A 19940-nucleotide genomic window follows, 5' to 3' on the forward strand; every position below is an offset into this window, starting at 1 on the left:
CGGTCTCGGAAATCTTGAGCATGACCCTAAACAAGTGGAATATAGTCAGCATGTTGATTCTCTGAGGGCAATGAGGTCAAAAGACAAGAACTCACAGTAGTAGCAAAAATAGCCCCGATCATCAGTACTGCTATGGCTTTCAGTCCATGCAACTCTTTGCCGTCATCTTGAAATGCTTCCTGTCAGTATGTAACTGGGAAAAGGTAGCATCGTGAGATATTCGTACCAAAGATTATCGTCGTTCCCCAACAGTAGCAACCAAGACCAACAGCTCCGATGAAGTTTTTGACCACCGGAATAGCTGCCAGGCCTCCCTCGTTATATATCACTATGGCGATGGAGTAGACAAACGTACAAGCGATCGTGTTTGTGTGTATGGCAGCAATCCACATCAACAGAAAGAGGATGTGATAAAGGAGGGTAGCCTGTGCCGGCGTTATCCTGCCGGAAGGTAAGGGTCGATGGGGCTTTGCTATACCATCCTCCTCTATACCATCAATCTGATCTGATGAGCATCTCCTGTCGTTGTTGCTTGGTAGGTCGTACGATGGTTGAACTAACCTGGTTTTTTACCTGATCATGTCAGAATGGGATTGCTTTTACTTCAAGGAGGAAGTTTCGGGACTAACCTGAAACGTGAGAAGATGTAATTGATTCCACAATAATCCTTTGGTGATGAGATGGAGGCCACATGGTCCGGCAAGTACGAGGGCTACTGCTACCTGATCTCAGTGTTAGCAAGTGGAAACCTTCGTGCTTCAACTCAAGGCTGGCATAAGGACATACGGAAGGTAATGCTGCTGCCGGGATGTCTGATTTCCCGAACAGATATAAAGTCTTCAAAAAGCCGAAAGGGAGTCTCCCAAGCTCTAAAATGGCTTTCATGTCTGCCGTAGAATAAGAATGCTACGATAGCCTGTAGATATCGATATGTCACAAGCCTGCTGGCAAAGATGTAATCAATTTATAAGGAACAGTGGATATCTTCATATAATAAATTACATCGGCGTAGCCGTCAGCAATTCCCCCCGGTAGGCTAGTCGTCAGCAATTCATTTTCAAGGAATTCAACAGTTGGTCCTTTTGAACAGCGAGATTATTGCTGTGATACTTGGCCATCTGAGTCTATAGTAGCAACATGATACGTATAGGTGGGTCCCCAAGTTACGGACTGTTTCTAAAATGGCAACGACTTCCTCATACAGGCTATGATTCCGCTGTCATATGTCTTCGCGAACCAATCGGGATATATTGTGAGTAGGATGAAGGTATAGACAGAGCAATTCATCTATTTCCCATGGATATAGATAGGTATACTTGCTGTAAGCATTACTCCAAGTGGAAATACACCTAAATTCATGACGGGAAAGCAGGTTACTTCGTACGGTAAAATTAACCCAAACCATTTTCTTGTGCTAAATTACTTTTTATTATTATTCTTAATTTTTGGAGGGAAATACTCCTGAATGATACCTCCGAGCCGAGGGCAGGTTAGGCATGCGGGAGTAATACTGTGGGGCTAAAGCAATCGGTCGTCGGATCGCCGAAAAAGTCGAGGACTCCATATGGTCAAGTCCATATGTAGGGACCCACCGTGGTACACCGTGCAGAGAGCGCCAAGCGATGTACGGGCAGATCAATTTGCTTCTTTCAGACAGATAGAAAACATTATATGGCCCTAGGTACCGTAGATCTTAGACATTCTTAGACTTCAAACTTGAGAAGTAGCCGCTTTATATTCGTACTAGCAAGGGGTGGCTAATTAACCTACTCTGTATACAATTACGCTCCATTTGAGGTGCAATGCCATACTCACATTCACCAAAAGAGCCCATTGCCATCATCGGTAGTGGGTGTCGCTTTCCCGGAGACTCGACATCTCCTTCAAAGTTGTGGGACTTGCTTTACTCTCCGCGAGATCTCACAAGGGAAGCTCCCGCCGAATCACGATTCAACGCTAAAGGTTTTTACAATGTCGACGGTGAGCATCACGGTGCCAGCAACGCAAGCAATGCGTACTTCATCGAGGAGGATCCTCGGCACTTTGATGCTGGATTCTTCAGTATCGCACCTCGCGAAGCCGAGTCTATCGATCCGCAACAGAGGCTCCTGCTTGAGACAGTGTATGAAGCCATGGAAAATGCAGGCCTTACTCTGACTGGAATGAGGGGCAGCGAGACTTCAGCCTACATGGGCGCCATGTCGGCCGATTACACAGATACTCAGCTGAGAGATATCGAGAACGTTTCCAAATACATGATTACCGGGACATCCCGCGCGCTCTTGTCGAATCGTCTCTCCTACTTTTTCGACTGGAAGGGTCCCTCTATCAGCGTCGACACGGCGTGCTCGTCGAGTCTGGCAGCTGTGCATCTCGGTGCCCAGGCTTTGCGCGCTGGGGAATGCAAAATCTCATGTGTAGGCGGCTCCAATATCATCCTCAATGCTGATTGCTACCTTGCCGCCACCAGTCTTCATTTGCTTTCACCAACCGGCCGGTCCCAGATGTGGGATGTGGCTGCTGATGGATATGCCCGGGGTGAGGGCGTTTGTGTCTTCTTCATGAAGACGTTATCTCAGGCACTGCGAGACGGAGATCGAATCGATGCACTGCTCCGAGAAACATGTGTCAACTCGGATGGTCGAACACAAGGAATCGCCTTACCTAGTGCGGAGGCCCAAGTCTCGTTGATGAGGACTGCGTACAAAAATGCTGGGCTAGACCTCTCAAAAGCAGAAGATCGCCCACAATACATTGAGGCCCACGGTAAGTGCCAAAGTATTAACAAGATTTTTTTCATCGGGACTAACCACATGTGCGCTTTTTAGGAACCGGTACCCAAGCCGGAGATCCTAGAGAAGCATTTGCCATTGGCACCACATTCTTCCCACCCGAGGAAGATCACAGCCATAGACCCAAACTTGTCGTTGGGTCAATCAAGACCGTGATTGGTCACACTGAAGGATGTAAGTATTGTCATACCATATTTCAAGATCTTGAAAGACTAACGACGTGTTACACGCAGGTGCTGGTATTGCAGGAATTTTGAAGACCGTTCTGGCTATGCGGCACAAGACCATTCCTCCCAATCAACATTTCCACAACCTCAACCCCAGCGTAAAGCCTTCTTTCACATATCTTTCAATTGCCACTACACCGGAGCCCTGGCCTGTGCCGCCTCCTGATACCCCACTGCGGGCAAGCGTCAACGGATTCGGCTCCGGGGGTACTAATTGTCATGCCATTGTGGAAAGCTACGTTCCCGAGATTCACGACAATGGCCCCTGGGGAAAGCCAAGAGAGCTGCAACAACTTCCAGACCCCTCTGCCATACCCGATAATGACTTCTCTCCTATCCCTCTGCTGTTTTCGGCAAACTCGGGATCTGCCCTCGTTTCCATGCTCGAGAGGTATGAAGAATACTTGGAGAAGACTGATGTGTCTATTCAACGCCTGGCCATGACACTCAACACCCATCGTTCCACTCTGCCAGTCAGAATCTCTATACCTGGATCATCGAAAGCGGAAGCTCTCGGTGCAATCCGGACACAACTTACCAAAGTTCGTTCAAGCCCCGGGGCGGAAATAGGCACCCGATCCTCCCTTCACGAGTTTGATCAGATCAAACGGCCCAAGATCTTGGGTGTATTTACTGGCCAAGGAGCCCAATGGGCAGGAATGGGCCAAGGCCTTATGGAGAAAAATGCGTTGTTCAGAGAAGTCATCGAAGTGATGGAAGAAGCAATGGCACAGCTTTCTGATGGACCAACGTGGTCTCTGAAAGAGGAGATTATGAAGCCACCAGGAACATCGCGACTAGGCGAAGCTGAGATCTCTCTACCGGTTTGTGCGGCGCTGCAGGTCGGCCTTGTTAAGGTTCTCTGGAGTGCAGGAATAACTTTCAGTATGGTCGTCGGTCACTCTGGTGGCGAAATCGGTTCCGCATATGCCGCGGGTAAAATCAACGAGGTCGATGCAATCAAGATTGCCTACTACCGCGGTGTGTACACGAAACTCGCCATCGGTAAAGATGGGAAAAAGGGCGGCATGATTGCCGTTGGATTTGGTTACGAAGAAGGCCTCCGATTTTGCGCGCTCGAGCAATTTGCCGATCGCCTCACTGTCGCTGCTAGTAACTCACCTAAAAGTGTGACGATTTCTGGAGATTTGGATGCCGTTGGAGAAGCCAAAGAAATGCTGGACGCTGAAGGCTTGTTCAATCGTGTTCTTCGGCTCGACACAGCCTACCACTCCCATCATATGTATCCTTGCGCGGCGCCCTATTTGGCTGCCATCGAGCGTTGTGACCTTGTCGCTGGCAAGTCCAATAATACTGCTTGGGCATCAAGTGTGTACAAAGATAACAGAATGATCACTCCTGCCCAGGATGAAGATATGGCAGCAGCCTACTGGAAAGACAATTTGATTGGCAGAGTCCTGTTCTCACAAGCGGTTGAGCGCGCCTTGGACGAGGGTAACGGTGAGTTTGACCTCGCCCTTGAGGTTGGACCGCATCCTTCTCTCAAGGGTCCCACTTTGGAGATCATCAGAGACAAACTTGGCTCCGAAATCCCCTATTCCGGCGTTCTGGATCGCAAGTCAGATGACATTTCGGCCTTGAGTACCGCGCTTGGGTTCGCGTGGGTGACATTGGGATCCGGGGTTGTCGACTTTGCAGGCTACGCGTCCGCATTCAACCCGAAAAATTCTTCCATCTTAAACGCACCCGCTCTGTTTGATCTACCGACATACCCGTGGGATCACAAGAAGGTCTTATATCGTGAATCTCGGCTTAACAAGAATGTCCGCAACAGAGCCGATGCGCCTCACCCGCTTCTTGGTAGCAGAACCCCCGACGATACGGATTATGAGCCCAGATGGCGAAACTTCTTCATCATGGACGAGTTACCTTGGTTGCGAGACCATTCCATCCAAAATCAGATCATTGTTCCGGCCGCCACCTACTGCGTCATGGCTCTTGAAGCCGCCAAGGTCCTTTGCCGAGGGAAGAATGTACACAGCATTGAATTATCCAATGTAGCCATCTTGCGTCCAATTGTTCTAGATGAGGCGTCAGATGGCACCGAGACCTTGTTTTCTGTGCGAAGCAATCTTGATTCAAACAAGAGCGATGGAGAGATCCAAGCACAATTCAGTCTCAGCGCCGGCGCGATGGATGACAGGCATTTGAGAACTGCGGCCACCGGTCAGATTCGAATCATTCTTGCTGACCGTGCTAGTGGTTCAAAATCACTCCCGCTACCCGATCCACGTCGAGAGGCAGTGCTTGATACGTTGCCCACCAGTGTTGATCGGTTCTATGCCTCAATGGACGAGATCGGCTTGAGCTACAGCGGACCGTTTAGAGCCATGGAGTCCATGCAAAGACGTCTGAACTTCGCATCTGCTACCGTAGCTGTGGATAGAGAGCTGTCGGGTACAATTCCTGTTCATCCCACCTGGCTTGACGCCTGCTTCCAGACCTTCCTCGCAGCCTTTGCCGCCCCTCTCGACAGTTCACTATGGACTGCCTTTATGCCCACCACAATCGGTCGAATGATTTTGTTCCCATCGGGCAATTTCCAAGGTCCTGGATCTTCGGTAACTGTGGACGCCCACATTACCGAGTTTGCACCAGGTTATCAGGTCGCACTGCCGACACTGACGGGTGATATGAGCATATTCAACACTGAAACCAATCAATTGCAAGTCCAAATTGAAGACTTTGTTATGAGTTCATTCCTCCCTGCTTCTGAAAATGACGACAGACAATTCTACCTGAAGAATGTCTGGGAACAGGAGATTCTTTCTGGAGCTCTCTGTAGTTCGGAACGCAGCAACGTGGCTTCGGAAAGTGAGCTAAAGGTTATTGATGCCTGTGAGCAATTTATACAATACTACCTGTCAAAGATCAAGACAGCTGCTCACTTCGACGACTTGACTAACAAAATTCCCGCGCTACGTTCTTTGATTAGCGAAATGGAAGCTCGTGCTAGTAGCGTTCCGACGAAATCTGATATTATCTCAATTCTGGAAGAAGTTGGGGATCACATAGACATTGTCTTGGTTCGCACCATCGGGGAAAGTCTTCTGGAAAGTCTTTCAGAATCCCAAACTGAAGGGCTTGGTCCAAATAGCCCCAAGGTCACCCCGTCATCAATGGGTGCCCTGATATCGCGTTGGCACAATGAGGGCCTGGGCTTCTCAGAATTACGGAACCATTTTGTGAGCGCAGTTAAACAAATTTCTCATCAACACGCCAATTTGAGAATTCTTCAAGTCGGTCCATCCTCACCAAATTTAATCCGTGCGATTTTCCACGAGCTGGGTCGCAGCTTGGAGAAATATATTGTGGTGGATGATTCCGAGCACATTATCGAGGATATCAAGACTGCTCTTGCTGCAGACCAGTTAAGAGTGGATTTCACACAAGCCAATGTCGAGAATGGTATCGATGAAGTTAACCATTTGACTGGCCCGTTCGACTTGGTCATTGTGCACAAAGCATTTACCAAGCAAGTCGCTGCTTTGAAGACTATACGAAGTCTGCTGCGGCCAGGAGGCTTTATGCTCATGATGGCCGCGACCGGTCCTCAGCTTCGCTTCCCCTTTATGTTGCTGTCCGCACCCCCTCGCTTGATGAGGATGGATTGGCCCAAACCAAATCCATTAACCCCACGCGTGAAGATACTCACAACTTACTTCGACAAATTGGATTCTCTGGAGTAGACTCCATTGCTCTGGACAACGTACCAGACAAACATACATTCTCTGTCATCGTGTCCCAAGCGGTAGATGATCAGATCAACTTCTTGCGCAGCCCACTAACATGTTCCTCGCCTTCTGTTCTCAGCGGAAAGCTCCTGGTTGTAGGCGGTCTGTCGCGAGACATCGCCAAGCTTGCTACAGGTATACAATCAAAGGTGGAAAATGTTTGGCAGGGAGAGATCATCAACGTTCGAACGCTTGCTGAGCTGGGCGATGAGGCCAGCGGCGTTGAGGCCGTCTTAAGTCTGACTGATCTCGACCGTCCGGTTTTGGAGGATATCAGGGCTCCAACGTTCAAGGGTCTGCAGTTACTACTTTCAACTGCGAAAACGGTTCTTTGGATTACTGAAAAAGCCAGAGCCGAAAGTCCTTACCAGAATGCCACTATTGGTATTGGTCGGTCCTTCCAGTCTGAGAACCCACAGAGGCTTATCCAGTTCCTTGATCTCGACACGATTGATGGAGCTGATTCAAGCATTGCGGAAAGCTTCCTCAAACTCATTGGTGGTGTTACTCTGAGAAATAGTGATTCCGCGGATGCAACTCATTTGTGGACCATTGAGCCAGAACTCTCCCTTGAGAACGGCAAATATCTTGTTCCAAGACTTTTCCCAGATACAAAGCGTAATGATCGGCTAAACGCTGTCAGGCGCAAGGTGGAGACGAGGTCTACTTCTGACACAGTTGCCCTCACCAGGTCTGTGCAAAATGATGGCCAAGTATCCTATACAGCTGAGGAGGTCCATCGCCGCACACATCTCGTAGAAGACACATCCGATCTAATTGCCATTGAAGTGGAACTTTGCTCTCTGGACCCTGTCATGCCCAGCATTGGCAATGAAGGCCTTTTCTGCTTTATTGGACGCACGCCAGAAGGGGCGAAGGTTTTGGGTTTATCGCCATCCAATGCCTCTGTAGTGGAAGTTCCACGCGCACAGACAATACAAGTCGACATGAATACCCCACAGGATGATGGAGCCTTTATGATAGAGCTTCTGAGCGAGATTAAATCGCTTGTCATCGCAAAGTTCGTCCCCCCTGGATGTACCACCCTGATTTATGAACCAACTGCGCATCTTGCCGCTTCCTTACGGAGGTCAGCCCAGGCAAATGTTTCGTTAGTCAGCTTCCAAGTTAGCCCCAAAGAATCGGTTTCAGGAATGGATATCTTCATTGATCCTCGGGCCTCAAGAAAGGAGGTTCAGGCGAAGGTATCCCCCAATACTAGGATTCTCATTCACATGGGACGCGGGACCGATACACGCGAGTTCTTGGCTCTCAGACAAGCTCTGCCCCCACATGCTATCCTTCTTGCATTCCATGACCTTGGTGCTCATGGAATCAAGCCTATTGAAATGCTCACAGAAGCTTTGACCATTGTAGCAGGTCATTTGCCAAGCGACAAGGTCTCATTTGACGACAGTACTGTGGTGAAAACCGCCTCTTTGGTCGCAGCGGGCATCAAGGAACATCCGAATGCTGCTGTCGTTGACTGGACAGATGTTCAAAACATCATCGTTAGCCAGAGACCTATCAACACCACCAATCTATTCTCTCCCAACAAGACTTATCTTCTTGTCGGGCTCACTGGGCATATTGGTCAGTCCATGTGTCGCTGGATGGCCAGAAGTGGAGCCCGGCACATCGTCGTCACAAGTCGGTAGGTAACCTGTTGGCTCGAGATCTCAGGATGACATGAAATAGTTAACGGTGATCACAGAAACCCCGAGAAGCAGGGTCAGCTTTGGAAGGACGAGCTACTCAGGCAAGGAGTAAATATTGTCATTGAAGCAGCTGATGTTACTAACAGGCACCACCTCGCGGAGCTCCGCGCTCGCATTGCTAGCTCCATGCCTCCAATTGGTGGTATTGCCAACGGTGCCATGGTTTTGGAAGACAAGATGTTTGTTGACATGTCTTTTGAGAGTTTCCAAACTGCCATGAGGCCCAAGGTGGAAGGTTCAATCTACCTTGAGGAGGCTTTCTCTAATGATGAGCTTGACTTTTTCCTGTTCTTCTCGTCAATCTCAGTGATGACGGGTCAGCGTACACAGGCCAACTATGTTGCCGCCAACAATGTAAGTCCCAAGCTTGCGAGATATATTAGTGCGTTTCGAGCTCATTGTGTCTTTCCAGTTCATGGTCGCTATGGCTAAGAGACGAAGAGCCCGTGGACTTCCTGCTTCTGTCATCGATATTGGCATGGTCTCCGGTATGGGTGTTGTTCAGAGATCACAAAATGATAAGGGTGTCAGTACTATGGAGAACTCAATTCGACAGATGCACTATATGCCCGTGTCTGAGGTTGACTTGCATCATCTCCTCGCCGAGGCCATCCTCGTCGGTACGAGTGATGAGTCCCCAGAGCTTGTCACAGGTTTGGAAACCTACAAGGCCGTCAATGGAGAGACTCCCTTCTGGCACAACAATTTGCGATTTTCTCATCTCATCAGGGATCCCGATGCCGCGCAGGCTGGTGCAGACTCCATTAATAGCACCCATAAATCCCTGAAGGAGATGCTCCTCAGCTCTGGTGGACCAGATGAAGCCACAAAGGTTATGGAGAACGCTCTCCTGGAATACCTGGCGTCTTCACTCAAAGTATGTAGTCGCAACGAGGCCTCGGTTCAAAGTTTGTTTCGCTGACGATATGTAGCTGGCACTTGAGAGCATTTACACAGATGTGCCCATAATTGACTTGGGTATCGATTCTCTTGTCGCCGTCCAGATCCGAAATTGGATCTGGACCGAAGCCGGATACGACATTCCTGTATTGAAGATCCTGGGAGGTTCATCGGTCGAACAGATTTGTGGTGAGGTAGTCTCATCTCTATCCTTTGACAAGAAGTCGATCGCGGCCGCCAAAATCGAAAGTCAAGCAACGCCAACTCAGAAGGCTCGTCCTTGGGATAAGACGCCAATCGATGCCAAGCCGACGAGCGATGTGGTCACTGCACCAGGACTAGATTTGGACCCCAATGAACATAAGGGTGTGCCAAACAGTGTGACAAGTGGAACTTCAAACGGTACTCCTAATGGCGATTCAAATGGTACATGGAAGAAACCGTCAAATCCTGCCAAAAAGGCTCAGTCTCATCTGCGGGCTCAAGCCCAAGCGAGCGCTGCGAAGAAAGGCCCCCGCCCAACTCCCATAAGGACACAGCCGCTGTCATTGGGTCAATCACGACTCTACTTCTTGTCTCAATACTTGGAAGATGATATCGTCCTGAATTGCGCCATTTCGTACACTCTTTCTGGGGACCTGGACGTGCCTAAGTTGGAAAAGGCTCTCAATGAGGTGATTCAGCGTCATGAGACCTTGCGCACCTCCTTTTACATAGATGAGCAGCTAGGAAAGCCTATGCAGGGAGTGCTCGAGAAGTCGCCTTTCCAACTCAAGGTCATCTCGAGTGCCAGTGCTTCGTCGGATGTTGAAAACGAATTTGACTTGATCCGTTATCGTCAGTACGATCTGGAACAAGCGGACACTTTGGCCGCTACGATCTTGTCGCACCGTGAAGATTCACATACTGTTATTTTCGGATACCATCACATTATTATGGACGGCGTCAGCTGGCAGATATTCCAAAAGGACATGGCCATGTTTTACAACAACTCGGGCTCAGATGACTCACCCAAGCCTTTGCCAGCTCAATATGGCGAGTTCACTTCGAAGCAACAGCGAGACCTGTCCGATGGAGCGTACACTGAAAGACTCAACTTCTTCCAGAATGAGTTCCGAGAGACTGTTGAATCTCTACCCCTGTTTCCTTTCGCCAAAGTTGGCACACGGAAGGCCGTGAAGCAGTACGCCGTTCAAGAGGTTGCCATTCAACTCGATCGCAATATCGTGAGCGCGATAAAGAAGGCGAGCCAGGCTTCTCGAACCACTCCTTTCCATTTCTATCTCTCCGCTTTCCAAGTTCTACTACACAAACTCCTGAACATTGACAAGATGTGCATCGGGGTGGTAGACGCCAATCGATCTGACCAGAACTTTGTGAACACTATCGGTTTCTTCTTGGAAACTATTCCTTTGTTGTTTGATGTATATGGTGGGCAAAGCTTCATCGAACTGCTGAAGACAACACGGAGCAAGGCATATGCTGCTTTGGCACAGACTGGTGTTCCCACCGAGGAGATCCTGAGAGCATGCGGCGTCGCATCGTCGACAACGGAAACGCCGCTCTTCCAAGTTTGCTTCAATTACCGCATGGGAGCTGGCCGCACCGCTCCACTACAGGCAGTGGAGATGGCATTTTCGGACTATGTTGACGCCAAGAACCCGTTCGATCTCGTTGCGACTGTCGATGATTTGGACAATGGAACCGCGATGATTACCCTCTATCTACAGGATTACCTGTATGACCAAGAGGGTGCTCAACTGCTTGCCAGTCTGTATGCGCAAACACTCGAGGTATTGGCAGAGAACACAGATCGCCAGGTTGACTCTGTGTCAATTTCCCACACAGGCTTAGAAGCTGAGGCAATCAGGCTCGGTACCGGGCCGACATTGGACCTCGCAGCTCCTTTTGCCAGTACTCTGTCGAGCATCATTAACACCTGGGTTGACAAGGATCCTCACGCTATGGCTGTGAAGGATACTAGCGGCAGGAAAAAGACATACTTGCAGCTCTCGGAGAGGTCCAACGCCATTGCAGCGGCGCTGCTGAATGTTGGCGCGGCGCCTTCAACTCGCATCGCGCTCTTGCTTGAACCCGGAGTAGACACGATCGCCGCGATCCTCGCAATTATCCGTATTGGAGCGGCCTATGTACCGCTAGATACTAGGACCTCAGATGCACTGCTTGCTGATATTTTACAAGAGTCTCAACCGGAAATTGTGCTTCATCACGCCGCAACCGCTCAGCGCATCAAGCAGCTTTGCAAAGCCTCTTCGAAAACCAAGATGGTCACACTTAATGCGGTCCCTCAGAAGACCGTGCGAAAGATTCAAGATGTTTCAGTCCCAGAAGGCGTCGCGATGATTCTTTACACCAGTGGTTCTACTGGTAGACCAAAGGGAATCCCACTCACCAATGCCAACATTCGCACCCCCATTCTAGGTGTTTCCGAGAGAGTGCCACTTGGACGAGAGGTGGTTCTCCAGCAAAGTGGACAAGGTTTCGATGCTGCAATCTACCAGATCTTCATTGCGCTTGCCAATGGCGGCACCTTGATCATGGCTGACAATAGAGATGACCCTGCAAAGCTGGCCGCCCTGATGGCTCGTGAGGCTGTCACTTGTACCACCCTCATTGTCTCGGAAATGCAAGCTTTGTTAAAGTATGGTTACGATCAACTTTGCAACTGCTCTTCTTGGCGTATTGCAATGGTCGCTGGAGAGGCTTTCACAGTTCACCTCTTGGAACAGTTCCGTCAGCTCAACCGACTTGACTTAAAGGTCATCAACGCCTATGGCCCAACCGAAGCGTCCATCTGTTCTTCCTTGGGCGAAGTGTCGTTGGAAAAGACCGACTCAACCGAAATCAGCATTCCAATCGGAAAGGCTCTTACCAACTATGGAACATATATCGTGGATGAGCATTGCAAGCCCGTTCCGCTGGGTTGGCCCGGTCAGGTCGCGATTGTTGGGCCCGGTGTTGCCAGTGGCTATTTGAACCTCCCTGAATTGACCGAAGCTAAATTCAAGACTTCGGCTTCTCTGGGAGCCGCTTCTGGATCGGATTCTATTTATCTCACCGGAGATAAAGGTCGGATGCTTTCCGACGGCTCCATTGTCATCTCTGGCCGCGTAGATGGAGATGACCAGGTTAAGATCAGGGGCCATCGAGTGCAACTCGGCGATGTCGCCAGGGCTCTCGTTCAAGCATCGCGCGGTGTCTTTGTAGATGCCGCAGCTTTGCTTAAGGGAGCCGAACCTTCAAACCAGCAGCTTATCGCTTACGTGGTCTTCTCACGGACGAGTAATGTTCAAGACAAGCCGAAATATCTCCATCAACTCAACCAAGAGCTCCCTGTACCAGCATACATGCGCCCGGTGATCAGTATACCTCTGGACACTCTCCCGGTTACAGATCGTGGCAAGCTTGACACTCGGAAGCTGGCCTCGTTGCCTTTACCGGAAATCTCTGTTGACAAGGACAAGGACGAGCAGCTCACACCAACAGAGACACGATTGCGAGACATTTGGAAAAATGTCTTGGGTGAAATCTCTTCCTCCATTCCGATCCGTCGTACCTCCGACTTCTTTTCTGTTGGCGGTAACTCCCTGCTTTTGTTACCTCTGAAGGCTGAGATCACTCAAGAATTCGGAGTTGAGATTCCGATCCCGGAGCTTTTCCATTCCAGCACACTTGAGCTTCTCGCTGCGCGACTGGATGGTACTTCATTATTAGCGCAGATCAACTGGGACGAGGAGACCGCCCTGGACGAGGCAGCCTTCACAATACCCTGCGCTGCCAATGGAGCCAACGGAGTCAACGGACACAAAGCATCGAATGGTGACTCCAAGGGAATCTCTATTCTCCTCACTGGTGCCACAGGCTTTTTGGGAGGTCACATTTTGCGCCAACTGGTCAAACTGCCCGGTGTCACGCGCGTGCACTGCATCGCCATCCGTTCTAGCCAGGATGGCTCACCCCGACAATTGAGCGTGGACTCACCCAAGATCATCCGCCACTCTGGCAATCTTGCACTTCCAGGTTTCGGCATGAGCGAGTCCGAAGCTTCGAGTCTTTTCAAGAGTATTGATGCCATTGTTCATAACGGAGCTGAAGTCTCGCACATGAAGAATTATCGCAGTCTCCGAGCTGCCAACTTTTTGTCGACGATAGAACTCGCTCGACAGGCTGTGAGCCATGGAATTCCGGTTCATTATGTCTCTACTGGAGGCGTGGCGCGTCTGAGTGGAGCTGACGAGCAGCCCGAGGCATCGCTTGCCGCATTCCGTCCTCCCATTGATGGATCTGACGGATACGTGGCATCCAAATGGGCAAGCGAAATTTTCCTTGAAAAGGTCCAACAAAGCTACCAAGGGCAGCTATGGATCCACCGACCTAGCAGCATCACTGGCGATAACGTTCCTGACCTTGACATTGCGCATAGTCTGCTCAAGTTCTCTAAGGAGTTGGGTGCTGTACCTGATCTCACTGGGTCCACTGGATTCTTCGACTTCATCAACGTTGAGACCGTTTCAAAGAACATCACTGCCTGCGTGGTCAATGGCAGCGCGAAAACTGGTGGTGATCTGGTTTACCTGCACCACAGTGGCGAGCGGGTTATTCCCGTTGGAGACTTGCAAAATTATGTCGAGGAATTGGGAGGGTCGCAGGTGAAGGTTCTTCCCCTGAAGGAATGGGTGGCTAGATCTATTCAAAAGGGTCTGGATGAGGTGTTGGGGTCCTTCATGTTGGCCTCCAAGGGAGTGATTCGAGCGCCTCTGTTGCAAAGGGGTCATTGGGTCGAGTAAAAAAGGGCAGACTGTCTAGTGCTTGCAAAAAGCCTGACATTTGATGGGTTCATTTGTATTTATCGAGATATTTAGTCTCAAGGTTTTCAAAGTTGGGGCATCTGTCCACAGTCACGTAGCTCCTGGCATACCGGCAATTGAGGCTGAAAGACGCGCCTGTAAAACACTAGTGTATGTGATACATGTATTGTAATCATACAAATACCCAGTATCGATGCCTGGCTTCTACCTCACTTCGCCATGTCCCGCAGGTGTTAGTTAACTAATCTGTTTTTTGTTATCTTAAGTGTCATAGGAGTGACTTATTTTTGCTATTGGTCCATATACAAATCTAGGTACCTCACGTGTTCCTATGTTCCTATTAAACATAGTTGAAGCTTTCAACTGAGAAACCACCTGAACAAGCATACAGTATGATTATCCAAGGTGTCTGTCACTGGTTTCAATTACCTTTACAAAATCCGGTCAGAGCTATTTTACACTGATTCCACTTGGACAGAAACGCATTCGCGCTCCAATTGATATGATCTGAGAGACATTATCTGGGTGATACTACTGGCAAATTCTCAAGCCTTCTGGCCAAACGCAATGACCATCTCAACCTGGCCTCCTTCAGTCTGGAGCTCTTCCTTGACACGCGACGGAAGCGTATCAAACTGCTCGCTGGTGAATGAAGTTGGCACAGTCCTAGCCACACTGGTTAACGGCACAATAGGTCCCGTGACTCCATGAATACTGATCTCTTGGAACTCTGGCTTCGCTTTCTTGCCCAAGTTGACAATTACGCGCTTCTCCTGCACATTCACCAAGCCGGCTTCTTCCAGCAGAGATTTGTTGTTGTTTGCGAAGTCACCGACGCCAATGCCGGTGAACATCTCAGATGCCATCTTGGCAAAGTCCGTCATGGCAGGTCCATTCTTTGGTGCACTGAAGCCGTTCATTTCCATGAGTTGAACCCAGCCGCCAGACTTCAGTAGGGTTGTAAGGTTCTTGATCACAGGTGCAGGTCCCTCGGGGGCAGAGCCCGCCATGCTGCCTCGGATATGGACAAGGTCGAAAGTGCCCAAGTATTGCTGGGGCCATGGGTCCTTGAAAGAATGTGCAAAATAGGTGATGCCATCTGTATCTTCTGGGAAAAGCTCGCCTTCCACGTCGCTACCGAAGTAGTGGTGCTGGGCCGATTGCTTGCTACGTACACCGCGAAGCCAAGTTCCTTTTCAGTCGGTGTTAATCTCATTATAGAAGCAAATTAGAAGTGGACAGCTTACCATCAGCAGTGCCAGAGTCCAGAATCTTCTTGCCGGGCTCGTTCATATCAATGGGGGCCACGACAAGTTTACCCTCCAAGGCATCATCATAAGTCGCATCCAACGCCCTCAAGCGCAGCAGCTCGGGCTTATGCCCGAGTTCCTTGGTCATCTGCATGAAGTTATCCATTTTGAAAATTATCTGTTGATGATGGTTTTTGGTATAGCCTCTCCACTGGTCAGAGTGAAATGTAAAACTACGATGCAAGGTAAATAAGTCTAATAAAGCTACACGTTCACCCGGCTATGGCCGATGCTGTCCAAGAGCAATCAACTTCGGGCTAATTGCTTTTTTGTTGTCTTTCTATTCAGTGGAGAATATTCAGGCTTGCATACAACAGCTTGTACCGAAATGCGAACTAAGAGTAGGTTTACATCGCCGGTCCGAACGGCGCAATTGCCGCATGTGGACAAGTTGCCGAACCTGATGCGCATGCCGAATGGTCATCTCCCGCAGTGCAGCGCGGCGTGGGGGGTTATCTCGTGTTCTTGTGAGGCGATGCAAGTAATCTTTGGTGGTCAGGTACCTATTACGGGCTAGAATTCGAGGCACTGTGTTGGCCAACAATCTTGGGTATCCACGTGGAGTCGACGACCAAACCTCGAAGAGCGATTTTGTGAGGTTTGATTCAATCATAGCAGGAAAAAGATCGATCATCAATATGATTTCCTTGTATCACTTGTTGTCGTTAGCCTTGGTGGCATTCGTTCTGCAGTATGTTGTTGGGATTTTGTCAATCCGCCAACGTCAAAAAGGCGCCAAGGTGCCGCCCGGGCCAAAAGGTATACACCAAGTCAATCCAACACCTGGAACCGAACACTTTGTTTCGAAAATTGGCTAACAAAACAACAGGTTGGCCCCTTCTTGGAAGCGCGCCAGCGCTGGCCGCCGTCGACATCAATGGTATTATCGGAATTTTTAAGAAATGGGCAAAGCAACATGGCCCGATCACTCAATTCAGTGCCATGGGCGACAAACAAGTAATTCTTACCGAAGAAAAAGATGCCAGAGAGCTCTTTGTCAGACGAGGAGCAAAGTATTCTGATCGCGGTGCTCCCTATGCCGTGGAATACATTTCGATGAAACAGAATCCTGGTTTCAGGCCTAAGGACGGTAAGTAACTGGCGCCGGTCACGACAAGAGCAAGGCCTCCTCGCGGCATATTAAAAACTTATGAGTCCAGTATTAACAATTCAAAGATGGATGGCGTCGCCAAAGAAGCATGATACAAAGCGCTATCAACATCACCTCTATCAACAAATATCAGAGCCTCATGGACGATGAAGCAACTTTCACTGTAAACGCGTTGCTACAGTCACCGGACTCATTCCATGGGGAGTTCTTGCGATACTCCTACTCAGTATTGACGACTTCCTTGCTCGGCTTCTCTGTCCGCAGTCCATCTGACCCATTCATCCATCACAATGAAACTTTCACGGCTGAACTCATGAACTCTTTCCGTCCTGACTGCTTCCCTGCCAATGTATTCCCGGTGCTAAGGAAGATTCCTATGTGGCTCTTGCCGAGCTTGAGAACTATGGAAAGACTTAGAAAAGAGTATGTAGGGGAGATGTGGGATTTCAGAAGCAAGATAGAGAAGCTTGTCAAGAATGGCACAGCGACAGAGTCCATTTATAAACACTTTCTCCTCAACCGAAAGGAGTATAGTGTCACTGATGAAGAGTCGGTTCACACTTTTCAAGCCATGATTGATGGTGGAACTCGCTCCCCGCACAACAATCTACTAACTTTCTTGTTTCTCATGATGGACTTCCCCGAGTGGCAAAAGAAGCTCCAAGAGGAAGTTGACAGGGTCGTCGGCAAGGATCGAATGCCAAGCTATACAGATATTCCTCATCTGCCTACGGTCAGAGCTATTGTGAAGGAGACTGTCCGATACAGAAGTATTGTAGCAGAAATGGGCATTGGTCATTGTCTACAAACGGACGACATTTACGAGGGCTACTTCTTTGAGAAGGGAACTGTATTCAATGCGATATTTTCGTAAGTTGTTCACCTCACTAACTCACGCATTTTTGCAACCACTCGATATTAACATTCATCAGGTCTATTCTTATGGACAAAGACACTTATCCCGATGGGAAACTTTTCAATCCTGCCCGCTGGCTTGAGCCTAGTTATCCGACCTACAAAGAACCACTGACCACGTTCCCCAATTGCCAAGGCTATCCGGCTTTCGGATATGGCAGGCGAGCATGCCCAGGCGTTGACTTCGCAGAAAGGACTCTAGTTATCATGTTTGCCAAACTGGGTTGGACACTGAATATTGAATGGCCGACAGATGAGAACGGCAACGAACTTCGCGAGAAATTGCAGTATGAGCCAGTTCCAGCTCCGAGACCTTTGAAGTTCGGTTGCAAGCTTAAGGCGCGAGATGCGGATCGAACCAAGATAGTCGAGGAGGCAGCAGGACACCTACACCTACAATGATATGTACTGTCTCAATTTAGATGATTTTACAAAAAAATGCAATTTTTACAACTTTCGAATTAAATGTCAGCCACTATGGTACTTGGACCTTAATTAGTTTTGACGAGGAAAATCCTGTGAAACTAAATACATCAGAAGGGGTATGAGAGAGAACTTGTTTCTATATCTAGCTTCACATTTCTATAATTTTCTGTTCCAGAATGCCATAGCTATTGAGCTCACATCTCTCGATCTCGAGATTGCAATCTCGTGCCCTCCGCTCAGAACGTGAGTCTCCAAAGCTTCTGTCCCAAGTATCTCCGCAGCGTCAGAGGCACATTCATCACCCACCACAATAACGTCACTAGTCGCCACTATCAGGCAAACCTTTCCGCCTGTCAAGCCCGGTAAAGCATCTCCTGTGCGTCTCCTGGCGAGCTCGTCGGCCAAGATTCTCCATGTCCTATCATGTCGTCTATAGACTAGAGCACTACGGAGTGTACTCAGATAAGACCGCACAAATCCAGCATTGGCCCCTAGCTGCCATCGAATCACATCTCCGACAGTGACTTGTGGCCGATCCTCCGCAATCGGCACATCATCGAAGGCCAAATCATCCTCGTCCTCCATTTCCCCCGGAACATCTGCACAGGCCGCGCCGTTTCTTGGCTCCAAACTGTCGCGGAAGAGTTTAAGGCGAAGCCACTCAGGTACAAGTTTGGTGGAGGAGTACAAAATTTTATCTAGAGGCTTCAGGTGTGACGTGCGTATGAGGCCGCCAGGGCAAACCAGAGTTATAGAGCGAAGCATAGTCGCATGGTAAGCGGCGAAAGCCACGGCAATCGAGCCACCCAGGGAAAATCCAATGATATGGAAGGCAGAATCACCAGTCCATGATAGCGGAGAAGAAGAGAGCACAAGCAAGATTTGTGTGGTGTAGAGTCTTGCATCGCACACTAGGTCATTCGGCGCATCAGAGTAGCCCCGACCAAACAGATCTGCAATTGATATGTTAGTCACAATCACTTTTAAGACGCCGCGTGGTCTCCCACAAAACACACAGATACAACTCACCATATATCATGACTCGGTGGCCTTTGCGAACCAACTCTTTAGCCATGTCACCCAGTGCTATACATGGTGTGCCAAGGCCGTGTATAAGCAAAACTTTCTCCCCATCTTCAGGCCCCCATTCAAATACATGGATTGTTCCATATACAGTCTTAACCTGCCTGCTTCCTGGGAAGGCGTCTATGGGGTACACTGGCTTGGTGAATATTTCCCCTTCTTGCGCCGCTGGTCTGGCACTGGCAGGCGTAAAGGTGTGCTCTTCGGGAGAGTATTGTATATCCTCCAAAGAGAGGCATACCTGTCTGTACAAGGTAACACAAATTGTTGCTGAGATGGCAACAATGGCTAGTGCGAGTCCCAACTCCATGATGAAGATGATGAGAAATGTCCACACAACTGGTCTCAATTTACGAAGTGCGATCTGTCTTATGCTTACAAGGTTCAGAAGCTGACCGACCAACGATATCTATTTTCATGTAAGATCTTGCAGAATTCTAGATGCCAAACGGAAAGCTTTCTCCGTGTCCACTATCAGAGATGCTCGCGCAATGTCGGAGTTGCTAAGGTGAATGCATCTTACCTCGTATCTGACCAACCCCGTGGGTCCCTTCATTGTATTGCCCGAATCCACAACCGCCGATGGAGACCGAAGTGGTTTATGCTTCATCAGATCAAAGCCTTTCGGTCTCATCCGTTACAGCTTAGCCTCTCATTTGTTTATTTGAAACCCCTGTTACATATCTAGCCCTGTATATTATTCCGCAAATTGGGCCAATCTTGTCGTCGCTTTGCTTGATTCGTGGAGTTCACTAACGATCGGATATTCCGATAATGGCCGTTCGGCCCACATGCCTAATTAGGCAGTTGGTAAATATGCACGTTTTTTCCATATAGTCATGCGAAAAATGATGGCTCCTTTGCTACTGTAGAG

At 49.2% G+C, this 19940-nt stretch overlaps 4 protein-coding genes across 4 annotated transcripts; 2 read left to right on the forward strand and 2 right to left on the reverse strand.

Moving 5' to 3' along the window:
* Positions 1 to 1802: 1802 nt before the first annotated feature.
* nrps14 (PKS-NRPS hybrid synthetase psoA) lies at positions 1803 to 14200 on the forward strand (the record flags this gene model as incomplete). Its single annotated transcript, XM_057243921.1, has 7 exons — positions 1803 to 2766; positions 2829 to 2966; positions 3026 to 6489; positions 6546 to 8428; positions 8489 to 8846; positions 8905 to 9369; positions 9425 to 14200. The coding sequence occupies 7 exons, from the start codon at positions 1803 to 1805 to the stop codon at positions 14198 to 14200; spliced, it is 12048 nt and encodes a 4015-aa protein (XP_057095459.1).
* Positions 14201 to 14766: 566 nt separating this feature from the next.
* psoC (methyltransferase psoC) lies at positions 14767 to 15637 on the reverse strand (the record flags this gene model as incomplete). Its single annotated transcript, XM_057243922.1, has 2 exons — positions 14767 to 15413; positions 15469 to 15637. 2 exons carry the CDS (start codon positions 15635 to 15637, stop codon positions 14767 to 14769), a joined length of 816 nt encoding a protein of 271 aa, XP_057095460.1.
* Positions 15638 to 16169: 532 nt separating this feature from the next.
* psoD (cytochrome P450 monooxygenase psoD) lies at positions 16170 to 17959 on the forward strand (the record flags this gene model as incomplete). Its single annotated transcript, XM_057243923.1, has 4 exons — positions 16170 to 16290; positions 16361 to 16621; positions 16708 to 17512; positions 17575 to 17959. The coding sequence occupies 4 exons, from the start codon at positions 16170 to 16172 to the stop codon at positions 17957 to 17959; spliced, it is 1572 nt and encodes a 523-aa protein (XP_057095461.1).
* Positions 17960 to 18139: 180 nt separating this feature from the next.
* On the reverse strand, positions 18140 to 19376 carry N7529_008397 (alpha/beta hydrolase; the record flags this gene model as incomplete). The annotated part of the gene is made up of 2 exons (XM_057243924.1): positions 18140 to 18936; positions 19013 to 19376. 2 exons carry the CDS (start codon positions 19374 to 19376, stop codon positions 18140 to 18142), a joined length of 1161 nt encoding a protein of 386 aa, XP_057095462.1.
* Between the last annotated feature and the right edge of the window lie 564 nt (positions 19377 to 19940).

The sequence above is a fragment of the Penicillium soppii genome (assembly GCF_028829465.1).
Source record: "Penicillium soppii strain IBT 18220 chromosome Unknown utg000006l, whole genome shotgun sequence".
Taxonomy (NCBI): domain Eukaryota; kingdom Fungi; phylum Ascomycota; class Eurotiomycetes; order Eurotiales; family Aspergillaceae; genus Penicillium; species Penicillium soppii.